The sequence below is a fragment of the Urocitellus parryii genome, chromosome 5, assembly GCF_045843805.1.
Source record: "Urocitellus parryii isolate mUroPar1 chromosome 5, mUroPar1.hap1, whole genome shotgun sequence".
NCBI lineage: Eukaryota > Metazoa > Chordata > Mammalia > Rodentia > Sciuridae > Urocitellus > Urocitellus parryii.
Genome location: NC_135535.1, coordinates 58930137 through 58955198, shown reverse-complemented (window position 1 = coordinate 58955198; position 25062 = coordinate 58930137). Strand labels below are relative to the sequence as shown.

Genomic DNA, 25062 nt, shown 5'->3' with positions numbered 1-25062 from the left:
GGGCATGTCCTTCCAAGTCTCAAGCAGCTATTTTTAGGGCAGGTGAGAGTCTCTGCTGCTACAGCAGTGCCCAGTCCTGACAGCTCGTCTGCCTTCAGTGGAGAACCGCACAGTGTCTGTAGGCCTTGTAGTTTGCAAAGTGCCTCTCCAGCCCCGTGAATGGTGAATGCCCCTGTGAGGGACTCTAGGAATGCTGCCCCCAGCCCAATCCCCCTGCCTAACAGTCACAGGTAAGAGAACACAGAGGCATCCACAAGATGGAACTGAAAGCAAATTAATTTATAAAAAAAAAAAAAAAAAAAAGAGAAAAAAGAAAGAAAAAAGGGAAGAAAAGAGAAAATTTACAGAAAACTTTGAACAGAAGAAAGGTGCCAAGATGCACAGGAAGAGAAACATGGGGACATGAGGAACAAAGGGCCTGGTAGGAGGAACCAAGAACTGGTGTAGAGCCTGGAATCCCACTTGCCTCCATGTCAAGGGGCAGGGGGAGGAGGGGGGCACCTGGAATGGAGAGGCACTAGAATCCAGGGAGCAAAGCCAAGCTGTGATGTTCCCAAACCTGGGTCCTCATCTGGAGAAACCCTATTAGTGAGGTCTACCAGTCTTGGTGGGAGCGGGCAGAGTTTGGGAGTGCCCCAGCCAAGTCTTAAGAAGGAGGTGCTTAAGTGCTTTTCGAAATCTTCAGGTTTTAAAAAGTTCCCATTGTCTTACAGCTCCCCCTTCCATACCTCGTAGAAGCTTATGGATACAACTCCGAGAAGGGAGGAAGAACAGCTCCTAGCGCCCTTTCTTCTCTTACCTACCACAGGAGTCCCCCCCCAAAATTATTTACCCACCAAATACACATACGCTGACATCAACTAAGCAGGTGACTTTTAAAACAAACACGAAACTGACATTCAGAGGGAAAGGGATCAGTGGCTGAGTTAGGGCGGCCTAAACAGCCACTTTGAGGAAGCAGGAGAGAATGGGTAGAATGATCAGGCAGTGGGTGAGGGGAGCTGACTCAGTTATTCCCAAGGGGCTTGGGGTGAAAGGTTTGGAACCTTACTCCATCCCCAGAGCTCCCCTTAGAACCGTAATTTCCCTTTCTTAAAACTTACCCTCCCCCCTCAAAAAAAGTGTAAAAGTTGGTTGTTTTTTAGTGAGCTAAAGGGAGCTCCAATGTGGCTTTTTAAAATCTTCCTTTTGAAGGGCTTAATTTTTTTTTTATCTGTAAAAAAATGCAGTAGTTTTGAGGGGGGTGCACCCTTAGAAGTGGTTAAGTAGAACCTTGTATAAACACCCTTCCCCTGCCCTTCCTTCCTTTGAGGGCAGCAATCCCATCCCATCCTCTCTCCCAGACATTAGAAACATCTTTTAAACAGAAGTCCTTGAATAATCCAATATAAAAGTACATGCCTCTGCTGGGCATGGAAGGGGCTGTGGAGGGGCAGGAGGAGCTTTCCTTACGTAGTGATGAACTCTCCAGCTGGGGAAGGGTCCCAGTGGGGAAGGGCTGTTCCTGGAACTGTGATCTCCATGGGGGGCAAGGGGGAGAGATGTCTGGCTGGATCCTCACTGTGAAGGTGGTACAGGGGTGACTGTCCCTGGACTTGGGGCCGTGGGGTCTGGAGGCAGGGGAGTGCCTGGGTCTGTGGAGAAAAGGAAGAGGAATCAGTTGGGATAAGCAGCTGAGAGGGATATAGACCCAGGTTCCACATACAACCAACCAGGCAGGGCATGCAGTGGGTGGGTAGATGAATGAGGTACCCACAGTGTACAACTTCCTTTTCCCAAAACCCTCTTCTACCTCACCATTGGAAAAACTGGTAATACCCTAAGTCATCTCTTGCCCCAAAGGAACTCTAAATGGGGCATTGAATGTGATGGGAACAAGCAAAGGGATGCTAATCATCATGCAAATAGACAGCTGTGTTTCAAGTTTACGACTGAGATGCTCTCTGCCACAGGACTCCTCCGTGACCCACCAGTGAAAGGCCCAAACGTCATCCCAGAGTTGGCAGCTGCCAGGTTGGGGAATGGTAGAGGACAGCCAGAAAGGCCCTTCCTCCTGCATTCTAATTTTACCAGAGTATTCAAAAAAAGATTGTGGAAATTCTAGTACCTGACCCCTTTAGTACCAACCCTCCCTCCCTCCATGTGGACCCCTCTCCCTCACCCTTCTCCCCTCTTAGCCCCTTCTCACCTGGCAGTGGGCTGGCACTGGGCAGGAGGTTGCCCTGAACAGCTGCCACAATGGCAGGGCTCTGGGCTGCGGCGGATCCGAGCCCCGGCCCGAGAGGCAAGGAAGATGGCATGGTGGTGGTCGCCGGCAGGTTAGGATGTAGAGGGTTCGCCATGGACACAGGCAGGTTAGGTGGGGGGAGTGTGCCCGGGGCGAACGGGAGATGGTGATGATGCCCATGCAGGTTAGGAGGAGGGGTAAGGTTAATACTGATGGAGTCAGCTAGACTACCAAATGGGATGATGGATGGAGCAGGAGGAGGAGGAGGCGGCATGCCAAAAGGCAAACCCAAAGGAGCATTACCCGCCACGCCTGGGTGCCCGCTGCCTGGCACTGCCCCTGGCATCATTGAGGGAGGAGTTTGTTGGTTGGGGAACGGTGAGGGGCCTGGCAATGAAGAGAGAGGAAGGTTAGAGGAGTAAAATCTCACTCACCTATTCACTTTCACAACAAGGACACTCTAGCCACTGCTTGGTGCCACATTCCATTTTCCTGACACTAGAATAAAGGGTACCTCTTAGAACAAAATTCCAAAGGTCTGGGTTTGGGGAGAAATGCCTGCTGGCTTAAGGACATAATAGAAATAGGACCATCTATAAGAAAAAGCTAATCCATTATCTCTAGGCCCATCATGTCTTCCCTCTGCGGGCAACTGTGATGTTCACCTGGCTCCTGGTGAGCCAGTTCCCAAACCTACCACTTACCATGGGGTCCAGGGGGGGGTACCCCTGGTGGGACTGCCCCAGGCTGGGGGGCTCCAGTTGGTTGTGGCTGCTGTGGCCCTGCTGTTGGTCCTGCCTGCCCAATCTGTTCAGAAGGGCCCAAGCTTCCAGGAGGGGCCCCACTGCCAGCAGGAGCAGGGGCCACAGAGGCTGGAGCCACAGCTAGGCCATGAACTGTGGGTGGCCCAGCAGCCCCTGAGGGGGGTATGGGCTGGGAGCCTGGAGGCAGGGTTGGTGGTGGCTGCTGCTGCTGTTGGTGCATCTGCTGGAAGTGCTGCTGCCGTGCCCTCATCTCTGCATACTTCAGCTGCTCCATGTGGAAGGCTTGTCGGTCTGCCAGGAGCTGCTGCCTCTGATACTCCAGCTGCCAGTGGCAATTCAATGTTGTTATTGGCTTTTCATATGACCCCTAGGCAAATGTCTCACTCTCTGCTTTCTCAAAGACCCCATCTCCATGCTGGTGCTTCCCCAAATCTAACCCTTGTGCTTCCTCTGTTCCCCCCCCATTTCACCTCCTGTAAATTCCATGACCTTTTTTGACTCCTTGCTGCCCACATCACTTCTTACTGCATTCTAGTCACTCTGGTGGTAGCCCTGGCTCATTTCAGCTCCCAAATTAACTTACTATTACCTTGATTTGGAAAATGTTTCCAGTTCTTTTCAACTGAAGTTCTTTTCTTCCTCCAAAATTGTCTAGAAACTTACTATTTTTAAGAAGCCATCCGAGCTCAATTCACTAGCCTCTGAGCTTTGACTTTATTCTGTGATTTCTCAGGCCTATATACTGGATACAAAACCTCTCAATTTGAACTGGCCAGATACTTTAAGCATTGTTAACTGTTTCAGATGTCTCCCTATCGTACATTTGATGTCTCCAACTAAAATTCTGAGGGTAGGATCCCTATCTTCTATTTCTTTTAAAGTCCTTTCAGAAACAAATTGGTTCAATAACCTGTCTGGCCCATTCCCTTTCCAAGTTCATGTTTTGAATCTGAAATCCCCAACCTCTCATCATCTCTCCAACCCATTCAATAACTTGACAAAGATTCATTGAGTCTACTATGGGGCAAACCAAACTCTGTTCTAGGACCTAGAGATGCAGTAACCAAAAAGCCTGACTGGCATCTCTTATCCATAGAGCTGACTTTTGTAGGACCTCAATCTACAGCTTCATTTATGAGGCCACTTTTCCTTGATTGCCTGAGACTGGCTCTCTCTGCCTTGACCTGCTGCTCTCCCTTTTGCTTTAGAGCCTTGTCATTCTCAGGCTTTCTATCCTACTGTTTCTCCCTCTCCCTCTCCCTCTCTCCTCCTTTTTCTCTCTCACACCCAGTTCAGTCTCTAGATGTGGTTCCAAGCTCCTGATGACCCCCTAGGGGAGGCTACTCACTGCTTCCCGCTCCCGGTCCATTATTGTCTCCAGCTCCTCAAAGTGCCGGAGTTTGATCTCCAGTTTTTTCATCTGGGTCTCCACCAGCAGGGCCACCAAAGATTTGATCTTTCTTTCCTCAACAGCAGCCAAGTGCTAGACAAGGAGGGGTGGTATAATATGTCAAGGGGAGAACCTAGCTGCAGACGTTTCTGGGGAGATAGGGTAGGGTGTGGTTGCTGGTAGGTTTAAGAATGAACTTGGCTGGACATAGTGGCATATGCCTATAATCCGAGCGACTCAGGAGGCTGAGGCAGGAAGGTCACAAGTTTAAGGCCAGCATTAGCAATTTAGTGAGACACTATCTCAAAATAAAAAATAAAATGAACTGGGTAGGTAGCTTAGTGGCAAAGCACTCCTAGGTTAATCTCCAGTACCAAAACAAACAAACGAACACTCCCACCCTAATTTCTGTGGTCACAACCCAGGCTTGATTTTTTTTTTTTTTTTTTTTTTTAAACAGCGTGAAGAGGGGCTGGGGTTTTGGCTCAGCGGTGGAGTGATTGCCTCACATGTGTGCAGCCCTGGGTTCAATTCTCAGCACCACATAAAAATAAATAAATAAAATGAAGGTATTGTGTCCAACTACAACAACAATAAATAAATCTTAGGAAAAAAAAAACAGCATGAACAAAAATAGAGTGATAAGGATAAGACAAAGTCAAATGCAAAGCTGGAAACAGGCCCAATATTAAGAGCTTTAAAATGCTTAGAGATGACTAACTCTCAGAATAAAACAGAAAATAAAATTGTTTAAGGGATGAGCAAGTAAGTACTTCCTCTAAGCGAAATGATTAGAGAAGTGGGCCACTTCTCAGGATCTTTGGGAACTGGTCTCACCTTGGCCTTCACTGCAGCGGCAGCCAGAGCAGCAGCGGCAGCAGTGGAGAGGTTACCCTCACCAATATCCCGTTCCACCTTTGTCTTCCTTTCCCCCTCCGACTCCACCACTTCCTTTAATATTTCCTCCTGACCTTCCTTTGGTTCCTTCTCCTTCTCAGAGTCAACTGGACCAGGACAAGAACTGCGTTAGCCCTCTACTTTTACATCTTTTTCTGTACCCACACCCACCATTCAGGGAGGCTTACCTATTGGGTCCCCATCACTCTTTTCTGACTCCTTCTCACTGTCGCCTTCTTTTCCTTTCTCTTCATCCTTCTTGGGAGCCTCACTTGTTTTCTCCTTTGCTTCCTCCTCTATAACCCCTCCTTCTCGGGGTTCCTGACATCCCAGTAGAAGAAAAGAAAGACATCAGGAGCTGGGGAGACTAGCTCTTATACAAAGGGCCTAGACTGGGGACTGACTTTACTCCTTTTACTTCAGGGGTGATCTGGCTTTAGGAGACTGCCCTTGCCACCAGCTTCCCCATCACCACCAAGCTGTGCCTGGCACCCCCTCCCAGCTCGAGGTCAATCCCTCTATACCTTGGGCTCCTTCTTTTCATCTGTGGCCTGGCCCTCTGCCCGTGCCTCATCGGTCCCGCTCTCCTCTAGGCCCAAGGGGAAAGGTAAAGAAAGGGGAGGTATCAAAGCATGTGAATGACACTTTTCCAACAACCCTTTACCAGCCAAAATCTCAGTGAGAGGACCAGTAGTAGCCAAAGCCCCTAACGTGAAATCCTGGGGAAAATAAAAACCCCACCAATTCTCCCACTGGAATTGTGCCCTGATGCCACCATGGAGCAGGGACAACAGAGGGATGCAAGGTGACTCTGACTCTTGGGAAAAGGGGAGAAACCTAGAAACTTGCCAGGCCTTACCAATGCGCTCAGGCTCATCGGAGGTGGTTCCTGCAATGCCACTGCTTTCCAGACCAAAAGCTGGGTCAGCCTTGCCTGTCACTTTGGCTGCTTCTTCCACTTTCCGAACATGGGCCTCCACCAAGGCTGTGGGCACCTCTTCCTTCATTTTGGAAAACTCTTCTGTAAGACCCAGAGGAGATAAGGCTGAGATGGCCGAGGTGGGCAGTTCTAGCTATCCCTATGAAAGCTTCCTCACAAGCCCAGCTTTTCTTCAAAGACCAGAATAGAGCCTAGACAAGTTCCTAAGCTGAGGCCAGCAGGGCAGCCAAACTTCTGAGGGTTTCAAAGCAAACTAAGAAGGCTGGGTCACCACCACCCCCAAATACCTAGGGCTGACTTTGCAGCTGCAGAAGCGACTCGGGGATCGACGACAGAGGCCAGAAAGGCAACCGTGCTCATAACAGGGTTGCCCGACTGACTGAAGGGGATGGGCTGGTAGGCCAGGGGGCCCAGGGAGGCCTCTGAGTCTTCCAGGTAGGGGTCTTCAATGGGAAGGCGAAGAAAATGCAAGATACATTCGTCCTGCGTACGGCTTCCCACATGCTCGGATACTTTGTTCCAGTCATCCTTGTACATTTCCAGGGCCTGGTGGTAGTGGTGGAGACACAACTCCATTTACTTAGCCACTTTCTCGAAGGTCAAAACCCCCATCCTACTAAGGGCAGCTGGCTTCAAAGCTCTCTGTGTTCTGTTTTTTTGAGTACTCTGCTGGGTCCAAAGGGGATCTCCAAGTAGCACTAAGAAAGGATATAAAGTTAGTAAAATGGCTCCAATCCTTGGTCTGGAGCCATTCCTGGACAGATGCTATGGGTAGTGGGATGGGGGGACCAGGGCACAATTTTTCTCTGCTTACAGCAGATTCTATAAGTCCTCCTCACTCACAAGCATGACTGGCACCCCAGCCACTTTTGCTTTTGCAGCAGAATTCTCCTTTTCTTGCCCCAATTACCTCCAGGAGTAGCAGGGTTTCCTGTTCTGTCCACTCTCGAGTAGCACTGGCTGCAGCTTTGCTCTACAGGAGAAACATGGACCGGTCAGGAGAGAGGAGCCTGGGACCTGTGGGGAGGAAAAGTCCTCTACCCCAGGTCAGCCACAACTCATACCTTGGAGGGAACATTCTTCTTTGTGTACATGTCTGTGCGCAGTCCAAAGTTCTGCATGTCTGTTGGTTTCTCTTTGCCTTTGTCAGGAAAGTTGAGCATTTGCTGGGAAGCAGAGCTCTGCTATTTGTGGAGGGGAAAGAAAGAGGTGAGTGGAGGATGACCACAGGGAGCCAGGGGCAGACAGAAAGAGAAAATAGACAGAAGGAGCTTCCTTCCCAAAGCCAGGGATGCTCTGGGTGGGACTTCCTCCCTCACTGCTGTAGCTCCTCTGCTCTCATGTCTCTTCTTCCCAGGCAGGGCCCCCCCAATAAAGGGGCAAATAAGAAGCCCAGCGGGGTCTGCACCCCACCTACCAGCTCTGGCTTGCCCTTAGCCGTCTCTGGCACCAGGTCATCCAGCTCTTTGCCCTTCCGCCCAGCCTTGGTATCAGCATCAACCTGGCGGCCCTGGGGGACAGAGCTTGGCGTCATGGAGGCTGGGCAGGAAATGGCCAGGCCAAGGCCTTGGAGGCCTCAAAACCAAATGCTGGGCATTCATGGGGGCATTCATGCCACTGTTCCAAGCTCCCTCCATGATTAATTACACAGGTAGTTGGCATGATATTCACATGAATTCACATGTACCTTTATAGGTTATCTTAGGAGCTGGACAATTAGGTTCAAATCTTAGATTTGATACTCTGTGACCTTGGGCAAGCCACATAGCCTTTCTCCTCTTAAATTTTGTATTCGGTGAAATGGAAATGTTAAAAAAAAATGGAGGTGGTAATAATTATGAGGCAAAAATTAAAAAATGTGGAAAATGACAAAATTTTAAAAGTTCACACAAGTTAATTTTGAGATACTAATTTTGAGACATTTTTCTCTATCTGCTTCATCCCCTACATTAGCCTGTCTGCTTCCTGAGGACACGAAGTGACTCTTCTCCCTCAGCAAGTCCTCATGGCCTTAAATACTGAGGCTGAGAGAAGATGCTAAACACATGGGGCTGATTCCTGTGGCCCTGTGCATACCATGGAAAAGGAAGAAGCCTCAAAGCACTCCTGAAACATTACCCTATAAACCAGAAAAAGAAAAGTCCAAAGAGACCCAATCTTACCCACCCCTATCCTGTCCCCACAGTCCCTCACCCTACCTGTGGGGTTTTGGGCTGCAGAGGTACCAGCCCTGATGGCGTGTCAGCCAAGACATGGAAGTGAGAAGTGGGTGGAGGCCCCATTGGGGTTGGTCGACTCTCAGCATCCACCTGGTAGTTAATAAGACCCCATTGTTCTAGGAAGGCATGGACCCTATGAGAAGAAAGGCAGTCAGTGTTACACAGCATAGTCAGAAAGGTACATGAGGAGGAGGCTGGAGGCCTCTCCCCCTTACCCTGTTCTTTGTTCATTCTATTCCCATCATTCACCAGTGACACCTAAGCACTCACTCTACCCTGGACCCTCCTCCATAGCAACTACCAACTAATAACTAGTAAAACTGAACCATGGGTTGGGGCTGTAGCTTAGTGGTGGAGCACTTGCCTAACATGTGCAAGGCACTGTGTTTGATCCTCAGCACTACATAAAAATAACCAAATAAAAGCATTCTGTCCATTTACAACTACAAAAACAAAAACAACAACAAAAAAAACCCCCTAAACCACTATCTTTCAGCTATAGACACGTTCCTTCTTTCTCCTTCTATTCTACATTTCCAATCCCTCAAGTCACTTATTCCTCTATCCTGTACTTGGTCTTTCTCTAGAGGTACTCTCCTGCCGGTTCCCCTATGTTTCTTGCAGGCATCTCTAGTTCTGCCAAGACATCCACAGGGAGACATCCTCCCATACCCCTTTGCCTCAGCTGCAAGACCTACCTCATGATGGCACAGACGTCACCTGCCAGGTTCCGACGGCATGCAGTAGAGGTGAGATATTCCTGAGGGTTCAGTCGGTAAGTGTCAATCATGAAGTTTCGATAGGCCAGGTAGCTTACAAGAGACAGAGAAAACAAGAAGAAAAATAAATGTTGGGCGAGGGCTGAAGAGTAGGAAAAATGATAAGAACTAATGACTCAGCTGAAGATGTAGTTCAGTGGTAGAATGTTTGCCTAGCATGTGTGAGGTTCAATCTGCAACAAGAACAAAACTAAAGACCCATACTGCATGAGAACGATGGAAAAGAGTAGATTTTTTTGAGTCAATAAATACTGGAGTGCCAGTATTTAAAAAGTGCCTCTCCACCTCATGTAGAATCACAAGAATGGGAAGTTATATTCCATGTATGTATAATACATCAAAATACATTCTACCATTAAGTATAACTAAAAAGAACAAATAAAAAAAAACTGAGTGCCTGCTGTATGTTAAATGCAAGGGATTCAAACTTTTTTTTTTTTTTTTTTTACATTTTTCCTTATTTATTTATGTGGTTAACAAGGATCGAACCCAGGGGCTCTTAATCATTGAGCCACATCCCTAGCCCTTTTTTTCTTAAATTTATTTTTTTTACTTGTTCTAATTAGTTATACATGGCAGCAGAATGCATTTTGATTTATTATACATAAATGGAGCACAACTTTTCATTTCCCTGGTTGTACATGATGTGGAGTCACACCATAAGGGCAGTCATACACGTACCTAAGGCAATGATGTTCATCTCATTCTACCATCTTTCCTACCCCAGCCCTTTTTAATATTTTATTTAGAGACAGGGTCTTGCTGAGTTGCTAAGTACCTTGCTAAATTGCTGAGGCTGGCTTTGAACTTGTGATTCTCCTGCCTCAATCTCCAGAGCTGCTAGTATTAAAGGCATGCTCCACCGTGCCCAGCCTTATTTACTTTTTTGTTTAGGGTACCAGGGATTGAACCTAAGAATGTTCTACAAGTGAGCTACATTCCCACACACTTGTGGTCCTCATGCTTCAGTCTCCCAAGTTGCTAGGATTACAGGAATGTACCACCACACCCAGCTATATCCTCAACCCTTTCTATTTTTTGACACAGATTTTAATTACGTTACCATCACATTTGGCTTTGTGGGATTTTTTTAGGTTAATGAACTATTAACTTAGTTATAATTGGGGATGTTTTACCCAACTTTTGAACAAGGAACCTAAAAGTAAGAAAAAGTGCCTTTGTTTCCAAAATCAGATGTTAAAATGAAGTTTTTATCCATGCATCCAGGTCGTCAGCATGATTTCAGAGAAAGAATTTAGGCTTTGAAGTTAGAAAGATTTACATTCAAATCCCCAAACTACTATGATGGTATTGGCAAATTACTGCTTTCTTGAAACTCAGATTCCGCCGCTCTATAAAATGAAATGTCCACTGAGGATTAAAGAGGTCTGTAAAGTACTAGTATAGTGTCTGATATATTGTAGGAGCTCAAAAAATAGTAGCTGTTATAAGGTACAGTGTAAAGTTTGAGAATAAAACCAGACTAAAGGATACGGATTCTGGTTTTACTGACTGTGAATTTACCTGCAAGTGATGTAGATATTTATACCCTAGTTTCCTAATCTGTAAACTGGAGGTAATAACAGTAACCACATCTGAGGTTAATGTAAAGATTAAATTAGCTGCATGTGGTGGCATATACCTGTAACCAAAGCAGCTTGAGAAGCTGAAACAGGAGGATCGTGACTTTAAAGCCAGCCTCAGCAATGGCGAGGCACTAAGCAACTCAGTAAGACACTGTCTCTAAATAAAATACAAAAATAGGACTGGCCGGGCACAGTGGCTCACGCCTGTAATCCCAGAGGTTTGGGAGGCTGAGACAGGAGAATCGTGAGTTCAAAGCCAGCCTCAGAAATTGCACCAAGAGGGGCTGGAGATGTGGCTCAGCGGTAGCGCGCTCGCCTGGCATGCGTGCGGCCAGGGTTCGATCCTCAGCACCACATACCAACAAAGATGTTGTGTTCGCCGAGAACTGAAAAATAAATATTTAAAAAAAAAAATTCTCTAAAAAAAAAAAAGAAGTTATCCATAAAGTTCCCTTTAAAAAAAAAAAAAAAAAGAAATTGCACCAAGACGCTAATTAGCAAGTCAGTGAGACCCTGTTTCTAAGTAAAATACAAATTAGGGCTGGGGATGTGACTCAGTGGCCAAGTGCCCCAAGTTCAATCCTGGGACCAAGAAAAAAAAAAATGATTAAATTAATGGCTGGGTGCAGTGTAGTATGCCTATAATCCAGCAACTCAGGAGGCTTAGGCAGAAGGATCAAAAGTTAGAAATCAGCCTGGGAAAATTAGTGACACTCATCTCAAAATACAGAAAGCCTTTAAGAGGGACTGAGGATGGCCAGGCATGATGGCACACACCTGTAATCCCAGCAATTTGGGAGGCTGAGATAGGAGGCTGGCATGTTCAAAGTCAGCCTCAGCAATTTAGTGAGGCCCCAGGCAACTTAAAGAGACCCTGTCTCAAAATAAAAAGGGCTGGGGATATGGCTCAGCAGTTAAACACCCCTGGGTTCAATTCATGGTACAAAAAAAAAAAAAAGGCTGAAGATCTAGCTCAGAGGTAGAGTGCTTATATAGCAAGCACAAGGCCCTGGGTTCAATCCCCAATATCTTACAAAAAGGAAAAAACTGGTTGTTTGTGGTGCACACCTGTGATCCCAGTGACTCAGGAGGCTGAGGCAGGAGGACCACAAGTTGGAGGCCAGACCCTGCCTCCAAGTTAGGTGTAGTAATGCATACCTGTAATCCCAGCAATTTGGGAGGTTGAGGTAGGAGGATTACAGGTTCAAAGACAGCCTCAGCAATTTAGCAAGACACTTTCTCAAAAAAATAAAAAGGGCTAGAGATGTGGGTCAGTGGTAGATCCCCTGGCTCTCATCCACCTCATCATATATCTATTCTGAAGTATCCACAACCGCAGAAGATTGCCAAATCTCATCTAAAGCCAGTTTGACATAGCCAAACCTTAAAGGAGATAAGTCCTCCTGAGCCCCAAGCCTGTACTTTACATATTTCTCTCTCAGAGAGCACTCTTCATCTCTTAATTCACAGATTGGTCTTCCCTTGGTTCCTTCTCTTGTTTTTCCTAGCAAAATATACTCTCATATGGGCTGGGGCTACAGCTCAGTGGTGGAGGGCCTGCCTTGCATGCATGAGGCACTGGGTTCGATTTCTCAGAACCACACAAAAATAAATAAATAAAGATATTGTGTTGGGCTAGGGTTGTGGCTCAGCAGTAGAGCACTTGCCTGGCACGTGCAAGGCTCTGGGTTCGATTCTCAGCACCACATAAAAATAAATAAATAAGGGCCGGGGATATGGCTCAAGTGGTAGCACGCTCGCCTGGCGTTCGTGCGGCCCGGGTTCGATCCTCAGCACCACATACCAACAAAGATGTTGTGTCCGCCGAGAACTAAAAAATAAATATTAAAAATTCTCTCTCTCTCTCTCTTTCTCTCCTCTCTCACTCTCTCTTTAAAATAAATAAATAAATAAATAAATAAAATAAAGGTATTAAAAAAAGATATTGTGTCCATCTACAACTAAAAAAAAAAAAAAGAAAAAAGAAAAAAAAAAAAACTATTCTCAGAGACAGCCTGATAATAAACATTTACCCTTTAGTCAAAGCTATTGCCTATGCTATGGTTATACATAATTTTTGGATTTAAAAGCTCTGTACCCTGTACAGAATTTGAAGCACTAGAACAATTGAAACAGGCAATTGTTTTACACAGAAGAATACACTTTAATATCCATCATCCTTAGGTAAACCCTTCTAAAGAACATGCATCTAAGTGCTGGGCTACAGCAGGTATCATGTTTTCATAAGCTTAGCACAATGCCTGAGGTAGATGAAGTTCAAGAAAAGTTTGCTTAACTGAACAGTCTGGATAAGGAAGGATGAATGGGGATAGGAAGAAGAAAAAAATCATGAGTTGAAATTTCCTTACATCTCTGGAGTCTTGGACTTATTCTTGCCGTTAAAGAACTCAGGGAGAGCCCTCCGCTCAATGGCATGAACACTGCAAGAGAAGGCAAAATAGATTCAGAAGGTGCCGGGGGAGGGAGAAAAGTCCAAAAAGGAGGAAAAGTCTATAAGGTGGGGAGGCAAACAGTTCAAAACTAGGAAGAAATGAGAAACTTGAGAATTTTCAAGAAACCAGGAGCTCTTCTAAAACTGAAGCACACCCTGGTCTATCTCACGGAAGAAAATATTTGTTTGGATAAGGAAAGGGGAAAAAACAACCCACTGACCCCTGGAAGAAGGAAAATAAGAACCTAATGATAATACCTGTTGTAATCAAACCAGGCAGCATAGCTAGGAATGATGATGTGGTGGGTCTGCTCAGTCACATTGTCCTCATGCAGGTCTGGATTCTTGGTCTGCTCCCCCTTGTTCCCCGTACTGCTTTCATCCTCATCCTATGAGTATGGAGGCTGCTGGACACAGCATTCCCACTTCCCCCCAGCAACCCTTTGTTGTTCCCACAGCCCAGGAATGTGGACACTAAGAATGGGTGATAGGTTGAGCATAATGGGCCCCAGGACATGGAAGGGGTAAGAGTTTTGAGCAACAGCTAGGATTAGTCTATGGTGGTAGAAGGAACTTATAATCACAAATCAGAATCACATAGAGAGGTAGGGCCTCTCTAAACTGGCTCCACCTTGCCCGTGGTCTCCATGCCTTCATCCTCCTGCTCATCTGAAAGAGAAAGAGAGCAAGATGTAAGGCTGGAGCCTACTAAGGGGCAGGAGGGTCCTATTGGAAAGCCTTGTCAGGTTAGGGGAAGGTCGCCGCTGAGCCCTACTGGAGGCTCATGCCTGTCTTGCTGCAGCTCCCATCTTACCTAGGTCAGTCATGGTGCCTCCTTTGACTGGGGCTGACTCCGAGTCCTTCTTAGTATTGACTGCCAGAAGAAAAAGTCATTTATCAGACACTGCCAAAACCAATCTCTTATCCTCCACTGTTAATAGTTCTAGAGATATCACTTTCTCTTAATAATTTTCTCCATTTGATCACAAAATATACTAACTCCCTCTGGTTACAATCAATCTAGAGCTTGAAACTCACTTGCTACTTTACTCATGTATTCAACCAAAAATTCAATTAACTTCTTTATCTATGTATATGTAAAAGTCATTCTTGTCTTTGATAGATCCTTATCTCCATCATTTATATATCGATAAGCTCACTTTTGGTTTTTTTCCTTTGGTACCAGGGATTGAACTCAGGGGCACTTAACCACTAAGCCACATCCTCAGCCCTATTTTGTATTTTATTTGGAGACAGGGTCTCATTGAGTTGCTTACCACCTTGCTTTTGCTGAGGCTGGCTTTGAACTCGTGATCCTCCTGCCTCAGCCTCCTGAGCCCGTGGGATTACAGGCACATACCACCCTGCGCCTGGCTAAACTCACTTACTCTTAATGGACTGAGACAGAGTCTGAACAAAGTCACTTTGTAGGGGAGTAAGTGGTTAGATCTTAAAACTTTTTTTTCTCACCTTTCTTTTTTTTAAATTTCTTTTTTTGTGGTGCTAGGAACTAAACTCAAGGTCTTACACATGCTAGGCAAACACTACCACTAAACCTTAAAACTAATTGTGATCCTGTGATCTTGACTATCCCTGCTCTATTTTTTTTTTGGTTCAGGGGATTGAACCCAGCCTCATGCGTGATAGGAACATGCTCTACCACTGAGATACACCCCCAGCCAGATCTCAAACATTTCTGAAAGCAGAGGAGTTTCATGAACTAAATTTATAGACAAAATCTTGGGACAAAACATAGGTACAGAGGTGAGTTGATCTGAGGAGGGAAGAAGTGGGGAATACTTCTCTTTCAGCAACTTTCCAAACTCTATCCCTCAGATATATTTCTGGAATACTTGGGGCTAGTCTATGGAATACAGATTATAAAACAGTATTATAGAGCAATGGTCTCCAAAGTTGGGTTCTCCAGTAGGACACAAAAGATGATCCACTTTAGGATCACCTATAGGAAGAAACTATTAGAACTTGTCTTTACCTTTGTTTTTATTATCCTTTACATTTTTCCATTTTTAAAAAAAATTATTTTAGTTGTAGATACACACAATACCTTTATTTTCTTTACCTTATTTTATTTTTTTATGTGGTGCCAAGGATTGAACCCAGTGCCTCACTTGTGTGAGGCAAGCGCTCCACCACTGAGCTACAACCCTAGTCCCCACTTTTCCATTTTTCAAGATAATATTTGCATGTGTTTTATAATGGTTCCAAAGTAGTGGCTTATTAGTACATGTAAGGGCTAGTGATGTAGCTGAGCACTACAGTATATGCCTAGCACATGTGAGGCCCTGGATTTGATCCTCATGACTGCACCAAAAAAAGAGAGAAAAAGAGAGAGTTTGTGTGTGTGTGTGTGTGTGTATGTGTGTGTGTATTTGGAGACAGCTATTACTAGGCACAAAACAAGTCCACAACCAGATATGAATGTGAAGTGAGAGGATTTTCCATGGTAATGATAACAATTTCAATAACCAGCTAGATTGAAGGGAAAGCAACTTGTAGACTTGGAGCTAAACCTGGGAAATCAGCCCGCTCAGGAGTTTGGCACTGGAGTGGTAGGATAGGGAGTAGGTATGGGTCCCAGGAGCTTGGCTTCGCCTGTACCTGTTTTGGGCAGGGTCACTTCTTCTACATTGGGGACTGGAGAGGGCTCATCCATGTCCTTTGTCAGGTCTTCTTGCTCTTCCTCTCTGTGGCCACGCTTTGACTTAGTGTAAGGTGTTGAGGGACTGAGAATGAAAGAGAATACATGGTCATCCTTGCACAAAGTGCCCCTGAAAATTTGGGCTCAAGTGAAGGGAAACTAGAGAGAATCCCAAGGGTAGAGTTGAGCACAAACAGAAATCAGTAACTGCAGAGTGATGGGAGATGGCAAAGCCTTTTTATTTGGTGATTAAGACCTCTTTTAAGCTTACTGGTGGCTGGGTCTAGAACTAACAACTGGGCCCCTAAAGATCTCATCTATTTCTCTCAGTACAGCTGCAGTATTATGGCATATACAGGTCAGGGCCCAATGATTATAGAAAGGGATTTATCCATTTTTCCTTTGACACAGTATGGAAAGAACAGTGAAAGTGGCGGCAGGTTAGGGGTCGGCATACCCTTTCTTAGCATTTTTCTTCTTAGCTTCTGGGGTTGGTGAAGGAGAGGGGGAGCGCTTTCTCTTCTTATAGTTCCCTCCTTTCTTGTCCCTTCGATCTGAATCTGGGCTATTCACCTGAAGGACAAAGAATTGAGACAAATGTTAGTCTATAATCCTCAGTGAAGATTTGTTTTGAGACTTAGGCTAAGGGCTCCTGGAAAGAATAGAATTTTCACCTCATCAGTCAATGTCTTAGCTGAAATTTTCTTCCGGCGAGAGACAGGGTTTTTGTCATCATTTACTTCATAATCTTCCTCATTCATCCATTCATTGAAGGTGTCTGTATCTAGGATCCATTTAGCATGAACCTAAAGTACAAAAGCAGACTCTGTTGGAGACAGCCTAGAAGTCACAGCTCTATCTAGGGACCCTTAAGAGCACAGAACCCCCACTTTACCTCCAGAGTGGTCTGGTCCTAGCATTTTTCCTGGGGTAGGGGGGTATAAGAAAAACTCACCTTCCTAGGTTTCTCGGGAGTTGGGGCATCTTCCACAGATGCTTCAATTTCACTGGCTGGGATCCATGTGTCATAACTGCAGGGAAAATTTGAGTGTGAAGTACAATCAATGGAATGGAGTTGTAAAATAGAAAAGTGCAGATTTTTACATTTTTCATTTATAAAAAGTATTGGGTTGTTGGCTTTTTTTTTGATATAATTATTTCACAATTAATGTTGGGATTCTTTTCACTATAAAGTAATAGAAGCATACTGTAAAACATTTAAAAAATAGACAACGATGTTTGAGATGATGGATATGCTAATGACCCTAATTTGATCTGTGTACACTGTATATGTATGTCAAAATAACACATTGTGGCCAGGTGGGGTGGTGCATACCTATAATCCCAGCTACTTAGGAGGCTGAGGCAGGAAGATTACAAGTTTGAGGCCAGTCTGGATGAATGTCTCAAAATAAAATAAAATAAAATTTTATTGTATTCTATGTTATTTCACTCTATCTTTACAAGAGGCTCTTTACCACTGACCTATACCCTGTAGCCCTTTTTTATATTTTATTTAGAGACAGGGTCTCACTGAGTTGCTAAGTGCCTCACTAAGTTGTTGAGGCTGGTTTTGAATTCCCGATCCTCCTGTCTCAGCCTCCCGAGCTGCTAAGATTACAGGTGTGTGCCCACCATGCCTGGCATCCCCAGCCCTTTTTATTTTTTGAGTCAGGGACTCAGTAAATTACCCAGCCTGGCCTTGAACTTGGAACCCTCCCACCGCAACCTCCCAAGCACCTGGGATTATAGGTTTGTACCACTGGGCCTGACTCAAAAAATATATTTTTTTAAAGGGCTGTGGTGTAAATCAATGGCAGATTGCTAGCATGTGTCAGGCCAGTACTGCAAAACAACAATTACAACAAAAAACTCTGTACGCCATGGACACGTACAATTGTGATTTATCAACTAAAAGTAGATTTAAAAAATTGATGATCTGGGTATGGTGTGCCTATAATCCCAGCAACTTGGAAGGCTGAGGCAGTAGGACTGCAAATTTGAGGCCAGTATCAGCAACTCAGCAAGACCCTAAGCAACTCAGTAAGACCCTGTTTCAAAATAAAGAATAAAAAGGGTGGGCTGGGGATGTAGCTCAAGCGGTAGCGTGCTTGCCTGGCATGCATGCGGCCCAGGTTCAATCCTCAGCACCACATACAAACAAAGATGTTATGTCCGCTGAAAAATAAAATAAAAAATAAATAAATAAAATAAAAATTATTTTTCTAAAAAAGGGTTGGAGATGTTTCTCAGTAGTTAAGTGTCCCAGAGTTCAATTCCAGGTACCAAAGAAAAACAAAAATAAACAAAAAGAATCAACCTAATGGGCTGGGGATGTGGCTTAAGCGGTAGCGCGCTCGCCTGGCATGCGTGCGGCCCAGGTTCGATCCTCAGCACCACATACCAACAAAGATGTTGTGTCCGCCAAGAACTAAAAAATAAATATTAAAAAAAAAATTCTCTCTCTCTCTCACTCTCTCTTTATTTTTTTTATTTTTTTTAAATTTTTTAATATTTATTTATTTTTTCTTAGTTCTCGGCGGACACAACATCTTCGTTTAGTATATGGTGCTGAGGATCGAACCCGGGATGCACGCATGCCAGGCAAGCGCGCTACCGCTTGAACCACATCCCCAGCCCTCTCACTCTGTCTTTAAAAAAAAAAAAAAAAAGAATCAACCTAATATAACTACTCTTGACATTCAGTATATATATTTTTCCTGGAAACACTTTTCTGTACCAATTTGGTTTTACACAATTGTATCATAGTAGATATTATTTTGTTGCACTTCCTTTGTAATCCTGGGGATAGAATTCAGACCTCATGAGCTATATAAAATCAGCCCCTAGATTTTATTTATTTATTTATTATAAGATGGGGTCTTGCTGTGGGGCTTTATGAACTCATGGGCTCAAATAATTCCCTTGCCTTAGCCTCCAGAGTAGCTGGGACTATAAGTCCACACCATTGTGCCTGACTTACATGCTACTTTTTGCCATTATATTCATCTATAAATTATCCATATTATTTTATGTCACCTTAAAGGCCATATAATAGCCTTTATATAATATAATATCACTGAGTAGATATACAAATTTGTTAAAACATTTTCCTATTGTCAGATTGTTTTAACACTTATCAGAAATTATACTGGGGAACTGGGGGTATAGTTCAGTGGTACGGAATTTGCTTAGCTGTTTCCAGAACTCAAGTAAAGAAAACCATCCAAAATACACACACACAGATAATCATTTCACACATAAAGCTCAAATCCTTTTAGCCTAAGCCTTGTCCAATAAGTCTAAATTTCCCACAAGACAGAGGACTCACATATTAGGTTGGAGAACAAATTAAGTTACCTAAAAATAACCTCCAAAGAGTGCTTTTTTCGCTCTTCAATATGTTCTAGGACTTCTGGTTCTGGCTCTGGCTCTTGTACTTAAACCTGCCCTAGGAACCCATCCTCACCTGTCAGGATAGTAGCCCCAGTGCAGAAGAACCTGCTTATCCCTCTTCATGACTGGTCGTACCCATTCCTCTGGGGATAGAGAGAGAAAAGGGAGACAAGTAAGCTAAAGGGAAACACAAAAAGTAACTCTGGAAAAAGTCTAACTGAGCACTCTCCAGTTGCAGCAAGGGACTTGGTAATAGGAACTTAAGATAGGAAGATTCATGGTTGAAAAGAGAGAGAAGCCTAGGTACTACATGGTGATTCTTCACCTCCTAGTACAAGCTGTCTACTGCAGAGGCCAGTAAAACCCAGGTCTTACCTTCTTCTAGGTTCCCTGGGACGGGATACACAACATGGGAGGCATTGTTCTTATCCTCAGTGACTGTTCCCTGAATGGCACAAGGAGAAGCAGATCAATACAGTCCTATTTGAATTAATCTTTAGTGTAAATAAACCAATTTAAGATGTAACCATAGATGTGTCTGCTTAATACTCTGCTTAGAGTGGTATTTTTTTTTTTTTTTTAAAGAGAGAGTGAGAGAGGAGAGAGAGAGAGAGAGAGAGAATTTTTAATATTTATTTTTTTTTAGTTCTCGGCGGACACAACATCTTTGTTGGTATGTGGTGCTGAGGATCGAACCCGGGCCGCACGCATGCCAGGCGAGCGCGCTACCGCTGAGCCACATCTCCAGCCCCTTAGAGTGGTATTAAAGTTAGTTCCTAGCACACACCAGTTGAGGGGCAGAGGAAAACAGCTGGGATTATGTTAAAGGAGAAAAATTTTAAAAATATTGCCACAAAAAATACCAGTACAGGGTTGGGGCTGTAGCTCTGTGGCAGAGAGCTTGCCTAGCATGTGTGAGGCACTGGATTCACTCCTCAACACCACATAAAAATAAACAAATAAAATAAAGGCATTCTGTAAATCAACAACTACAAAAAAATGTTTTAAAAAATACCAATACAAAAAAGTATTGCTATAGATAATCCTCTGAATAGATGATAATCCACACCTGGGAAATTTTTAAGTTGACTAAATGTTCATATTAATGGCATCTGCTTGTTATTATTTAGTTCTAAAGAACAGAGATTTCATTTATATGAAATCAGGCAATCTCTAGTTTAGTGGAAGTGGATACTTCTTCCCCCAGGCCAATTCAGTCTCTAGGAACAGTGATCAAAAGTGTCAGCATTGGGAAATGGGAGAAACAGGAATAAAAGGCTCAATACTTTTTTTTTTTTTCTTCTAGTACTAGGAATTGAACCCAGGGCCTCATGAATGCTAGGCAAGAACTCTAACACTGAATTACATCCCCAGCCCAAGCTCAATGCTTTAACTCTAGTCTTTGCCAAGTAGAGAAATCCACCTATGTAGTGGAAAGTGGTATTTAAGTGTTGCTTTTTTTTGACAATTAAAAAGTATTTTTAATTAACATTACTTCCTACAATTTCTTTCTTTATTTTTTATTTGTTCTTTTTAGTTATATATGACAGTAGAATGTATTTTGACATATTGTAGATGGAATATAACTTTCCATTTTTGTGGTTGTACATGATGCAGAGTTACACTGGTGGTGTATCATATAAGAACATAGAAAAGTTATGTCCGAGTCATTCTACTGTCTTTTTTGGAGCTGCTGCTTGATATGGAAAATAGTAGGAAAAGAGTCATGGAATTTCTGAAACCTCTCCTGACCTGCCACTCACCTGGTGTCTCTTGATAATGTCCTTTAATTTCCCCAGCAATTTAGGCTCAATTTCTGGGCACAGAAAAATGTTAGGTCGAGACAGGCAATTATTCTGTGGGATGAAGAAATAGATGAGATGAGGTTATGCAGAAGGAGTCCTTTGGATTCTCACTGAGGGAAGATGATGCATGGGGAAGGTTCATGAGTATTACCTGTACCAAAGACTTCTCAATGGTCATGAACATTTCTACATTGCGGTCCATGCGTGATGGATTCTGGAAATCGTAACGCCGCCTTGTGAAGAGACAATAATCTAGTGAGTGATATAGCTCATGTCTGGGGATAAGGTGAGGGTATGTAACTCCTTAACATGGGAAATTAGGAGGTACTCTTGGTCACAGCTGTTGCCAAAAGAACCCAAGATCTGGGATTCCTGATCTCAACTCCATAAATCCTTCTATACTTAGTCTAAAAGAGTGAAGAAAAGCTTGAGATACCAACCTAAGAATCTCTCTTTCTCTATAACATACATGCTCAGATACACACATAGACACACCCACATTCACTCTTGGAATCTCTTTTTGCTCTGGCTCCCAACTATTTTTCTGACTGATCTAACAAAATAAGAGACACATAGCATTTCTACCTGTGTTCCCCCACCCCAGAAAGACCCCAGGGAATCAAAATAGGAGTTTCTCTTTAATCTAAATATAAGAAGCATAGAGATAAGGCATCTCACCATCCCTGGTCACTCTTGAATTTGTAAGCAGCTGCAAGTATGTGGCATAAGGAGCCTCCTGCTTTGAAATCTAGGAAACATTTGATCTATAAAATCCAGACAGGGAAGAAGTATATGAGAATTAAATTGTAAATTCTCTTTATCACTTAAAAATCCTTTCTCAAAATCCCATGTTGAGGGCTGAGGTTGTGGCTCAATGGTGGAGCACCTGCCTAGTACATGTGAGGTACTGGGTTCAATTATTTTTATGTCAGTACCACATAAAAAATAAAATAAAGGTATGGTGTCACCATGTGGACACCATCAACAACTAAAAAATATTTTTAAAAATTCATGTTGAACTGATCTCCCTCTTAAAGCTGTAATTCTTTAACCCTTGAGACAATATAAAGGGTTATATGGCCTAGAAGAGAAAGAAACCAATGTATACAAAGCATCACCTTGTGCCAACCACTTTACTGGGTTACCTCATTTACTCTTGCAGAAATCCTATAAGTAAGTATATTAATTCTATCTAGAGATGAAGGAACCAAGACACACAAAGGTTGCTCAAGATCACTGAGCCATCAAATGGCAAAGCCAAGATTTGAACACAAACCTGTGCAAATTTCAATCTTAAACCCTTTTAACTATATCAAGAGATACAAGGTAACTTGTTACACAACTATTACTAAGGGATGGTAAACTGGGGACAAGGCCAAACCACCATACCCTGACCAAGGATAGAGACTGTAATAGGTAACAACCCAAATTTTAAAAATAATGAAAATTTCAAATATTTTTACAAATACAATTCCCTCTCCAATTTGGAGGGCTGATCTCCTTGTTTTTGCACTCACCGGCAGTTTAGTGAGCGGTGCATTGCTGACATGTTTGCCAAAAACTTCTTCCTGAAATTGTAGCAACTGTACGACCAGACTAGACAGGGACTTGTTAGTAGGTGGTTCAGCTTGTATATACTGGGAAAAGGCAGAGAAAGGAAAGAAAAATAGACCCAGATAATGGTTTATCATCTCCCATATTTCTTCCCCAGGGGCTCTGGAAGACTCTGGGGCATAGAAAATGGTGTCTTTCTCTTCCAAAGAATATGGTAGAAAGGAGACCCTAGAAACCTTTAACCAGAAAACTGGATTCTGCTGCTACCAGCCCAGGCTGCCAGGATTGGATGCTGACAGTAAGGAAAGCGTCCTACTCTTCCTCAGCTACACCCTGAAATTGGAGTTGCAGGATCCTGTTACCTTGGCACCTGATCTCCAGCCAACAGCACAGAGGGTTGTAAAATTCTAAAACTATTAAGTTCAGGCCAGAGAAGCAACACCCCTTAGATGCTCTAAGTGAGGACAACAGTGTATTTCTTAGGGGAACTTTGAGAATGCAACAATTACCCTTACCATGTAGTCTAAAGAAAAAGAAGCAAGGAAGTAAGGTAGGTCAAGCTGAGTGAGCTTGTGCATTCTGCTTCTGCTAGACCTGGGCATAAATGTCTTCCTAGGCCCTCCTAGCTGGGAAGGACCACCTACTCCCAAGCCTGATGAGGAGATGTCTATCCTGAGGAAGCCATATCCAAGACAAGCAACCTTGGGCCTTCTTAAAAACTTCCCTATCATACTACCTAGCATCCTAGCCTTCTGTTCTAATTTAAAACTCAGTTAGGAGACTTTCTCTTTACCTATTGACCCTTGTTTTCACTGAGAAAAGGACACCTCTCAGTGGGAGGTGTAAAAAGATCTGTAAAGAGAAAGGTAAATGACAAAGAGCTAAAAGCATGAAAGATGAACCAGGTCACAAGCTTTCAATCCCCCCAGGGCGGAGTCTAAAGCCCTAGACTGATTGATCTCCCTTCAAAAGGTTAAAGGTTTCAGAAGTCTGGGAACTAGAGCCTCACATTGGGGTACAGACAAGCCACAGCCTGGCAGCTGTTTGTCAGGATTCTGACTCCAGCGAAACCTGGAGGGATATCAGGGGCAGGCTCATAACCAGGATTAGTGTGGAGTTCTCCTAAATCACCCATCACACTTCTGACAGGCAGCAAAGCTGGGCAGTAAGAACTGGGGAGCTGAAAAAAGCTAGGAAAAAGAACCCATAACTGGGGACAGTGAGAAGGAAGACAGGCAGGCCATCTACAGAAAAAATCGGGCTTAGACACAAAGAAGGCATCAGGAAGAGGCCTGGTAGAAGACAGGTAAGGTTTCTTAAGCCTTTTTTTTTTTTTTTTTTGTTCACTACTTCATTATCCCCAGTTATGGGGTGGGGGGGTGGGGACTGGAGATATAAAGCTTATCTGTGCCTCTGGACCCTAAACCCAAAGCAATGCAAATCTAGGCTGCCGGTGACTTCTTTGTGAAGCCTAGGACTGGTCTTAGCAGGGACCACTGCCCAGAAACTCGGTACCCTTCCCCCTGGGAGGTTTTGTTGCCCTTTAGATGGAGGCGAGGTGGGTGATGAGCCGTGGAGATAGGTGATACCCGGGTGGAGACCCTTTCGGCCTGCTCTGTGGCTGTTTACCCTCCTGCTTTCATCATCTCTCTCAGAACATACACAAAGCACCAGGGAGGCCTTAGCCCCGCTGGTACCTGGCTCCGTGGGGAGCCCTGGCGGGCGCAGTGACGGGTACATTGGACAGGAGGGGGAAGGCGCCCATTCGGCACCTCGTCCACCCCCGGCCCGCAGTCTCTCTCGGGAAAGCCGTGAAGGCGATGGCTTAAGGGAGGGTGGGCTGCAGGCACCCGACAGTGGAGAAAAACAGGGACAGAGGGCACAGCGGTGGGGGCGGGGGTGGGGTGGGGGCGGGGAGGGGCGCGGGCGCGCCAGAGGACACGCTGGGGGCTGCCAGGGAGGCCGCTGGGAGGGGCCGGGACGGCTGGAGGGTGGGCAGGACCCCGGGGAGCCGCGGGCCGCGCTCCCTTTGTCCCGCCCCCGGCCCTCGCGCGGCCCTGCTCGCGTACCTTCTTGTAGTTCTTGCCGAGCCAGAGCCGCACGTTGTCGAACTGGGTCACCGTGTCCGCGGCCTCGTAGTACTTCACGTTGGGGCCGCCGTCCTTCTTCCGCACCGCCATCTTCTCGGGCTCGGGCCCCGCCGCCGCCGCCCGCCCCGCTCAGCTCCCGCCTCCTCCGCCCGCCTCCCGCCGCCTCCCGCCGCCGCGGCCGCCGCCTCCCGCCGCCTGGGCCGGCCCCGGCCCGCGTAGCGCCCCCTGCCGGCAGTCCCGGCGCGGCGGCGGCGGTGGCCCAGCGCCCCGCGCGGCGCAGACCCTGTCGGCCTCCCCGGTGCCG

General features: G+C 45.0%; 1 protein-coding gene across 7 annotated transcripts; it reads right to left on the bottom strand.

Moving 5' to 3' along the window:
* Nucleotides 1–680: 680 nt before the first annotated feature.
* On the bottom strand, nucleotides 681–24879 carry Smarcc2 (SWI/SNF related BAF chromatin remodeling complex subunit C2). Of its 7 annotated transcripts, none has more exons than XM_026398329.2 (30): nucleotides 24738–24879; nucleotides 22632–22751; nucleotides 21793–21878; nucleotides 21266–21347; nucleotides 21073–21165; nucleotides 19685–19754; nucleotides 19383–19452; nucleotides 16869–16944; nucleotides 16588–16719; nucleotides 16371–16486; nucleotides 15874–15998; nucleotides 14069–14128; nucleotides 13886–13923; nucleotides 13513–13643; nucleotides 13172–13243; nucleotides 9136–9249; nucleotides 8417–8570; nucleotides 7636–7728; nucleotides 7283–7402; nucleotides 7129–7191; nucleotides 6506–6764; nucleotides 6138–6299; nucleotides 5803–5867; nucleotides 5467–5599; nucleotides 5219–5385; nucleotides 4340–4474; nucleotides 2932–3313; nucleotides 2531–2614; nucleotides 2189–2254; nucleotides 681–1634 (listed from the first exon to the last, which is right to left on the bottom strand). In XM_026398329.2, exons 1-30 carry the CDS (start codon nucleotides 24846–24848, stop codon nucleotides 1558–1560), a joined length of 3456 nt encoding a protein of 1151 aa, XP_026254114.1. In that variant the 5' UTR covers nucleotides 24849–24879; the 3' UTR covers nucleotides 681–1557. The 7 variants fall into 7 exon arrangements, with proteins under 7 accessions (XP_026254114.1, XP_026254115.1, XP_026254112.1 ...); XM_026398330.2 differs by having other exon boundaries at nucleotides 7283–7399; XM_026398327.2 differs by having other exon boundaries at nucleotides 2189–2614.
* Nucleotides 24880–25062: the final 183 nt, after the last annotated feature.

Excerpts from the sequence above, each read along its gene's own strand:
- Smarcc2 (XM_026398327.2), bottom strand. The coding sequence starts at position 24,848 with ATGGCGGTGCGGAAGAAGGACGGCGGCCCCAACGTGAAGTACTACGAG. Across the intron at positions 7,729-8,416 it reads TGCAGCCCAAAACCCCACAG|GGCCGCCAGGTTGATGCTGA; the intron begins GTAGGGTGAGGG and ends TCTGTCCCCCAG. Across the intron at positions 7,192-7,282 it reads AGAAGAATGTTCCCTCCAAG|AGCAAAGCTGCAGCCAGTGC; the intron begins GTATGAGTTGTG and ends TTTCTCCTGTAG.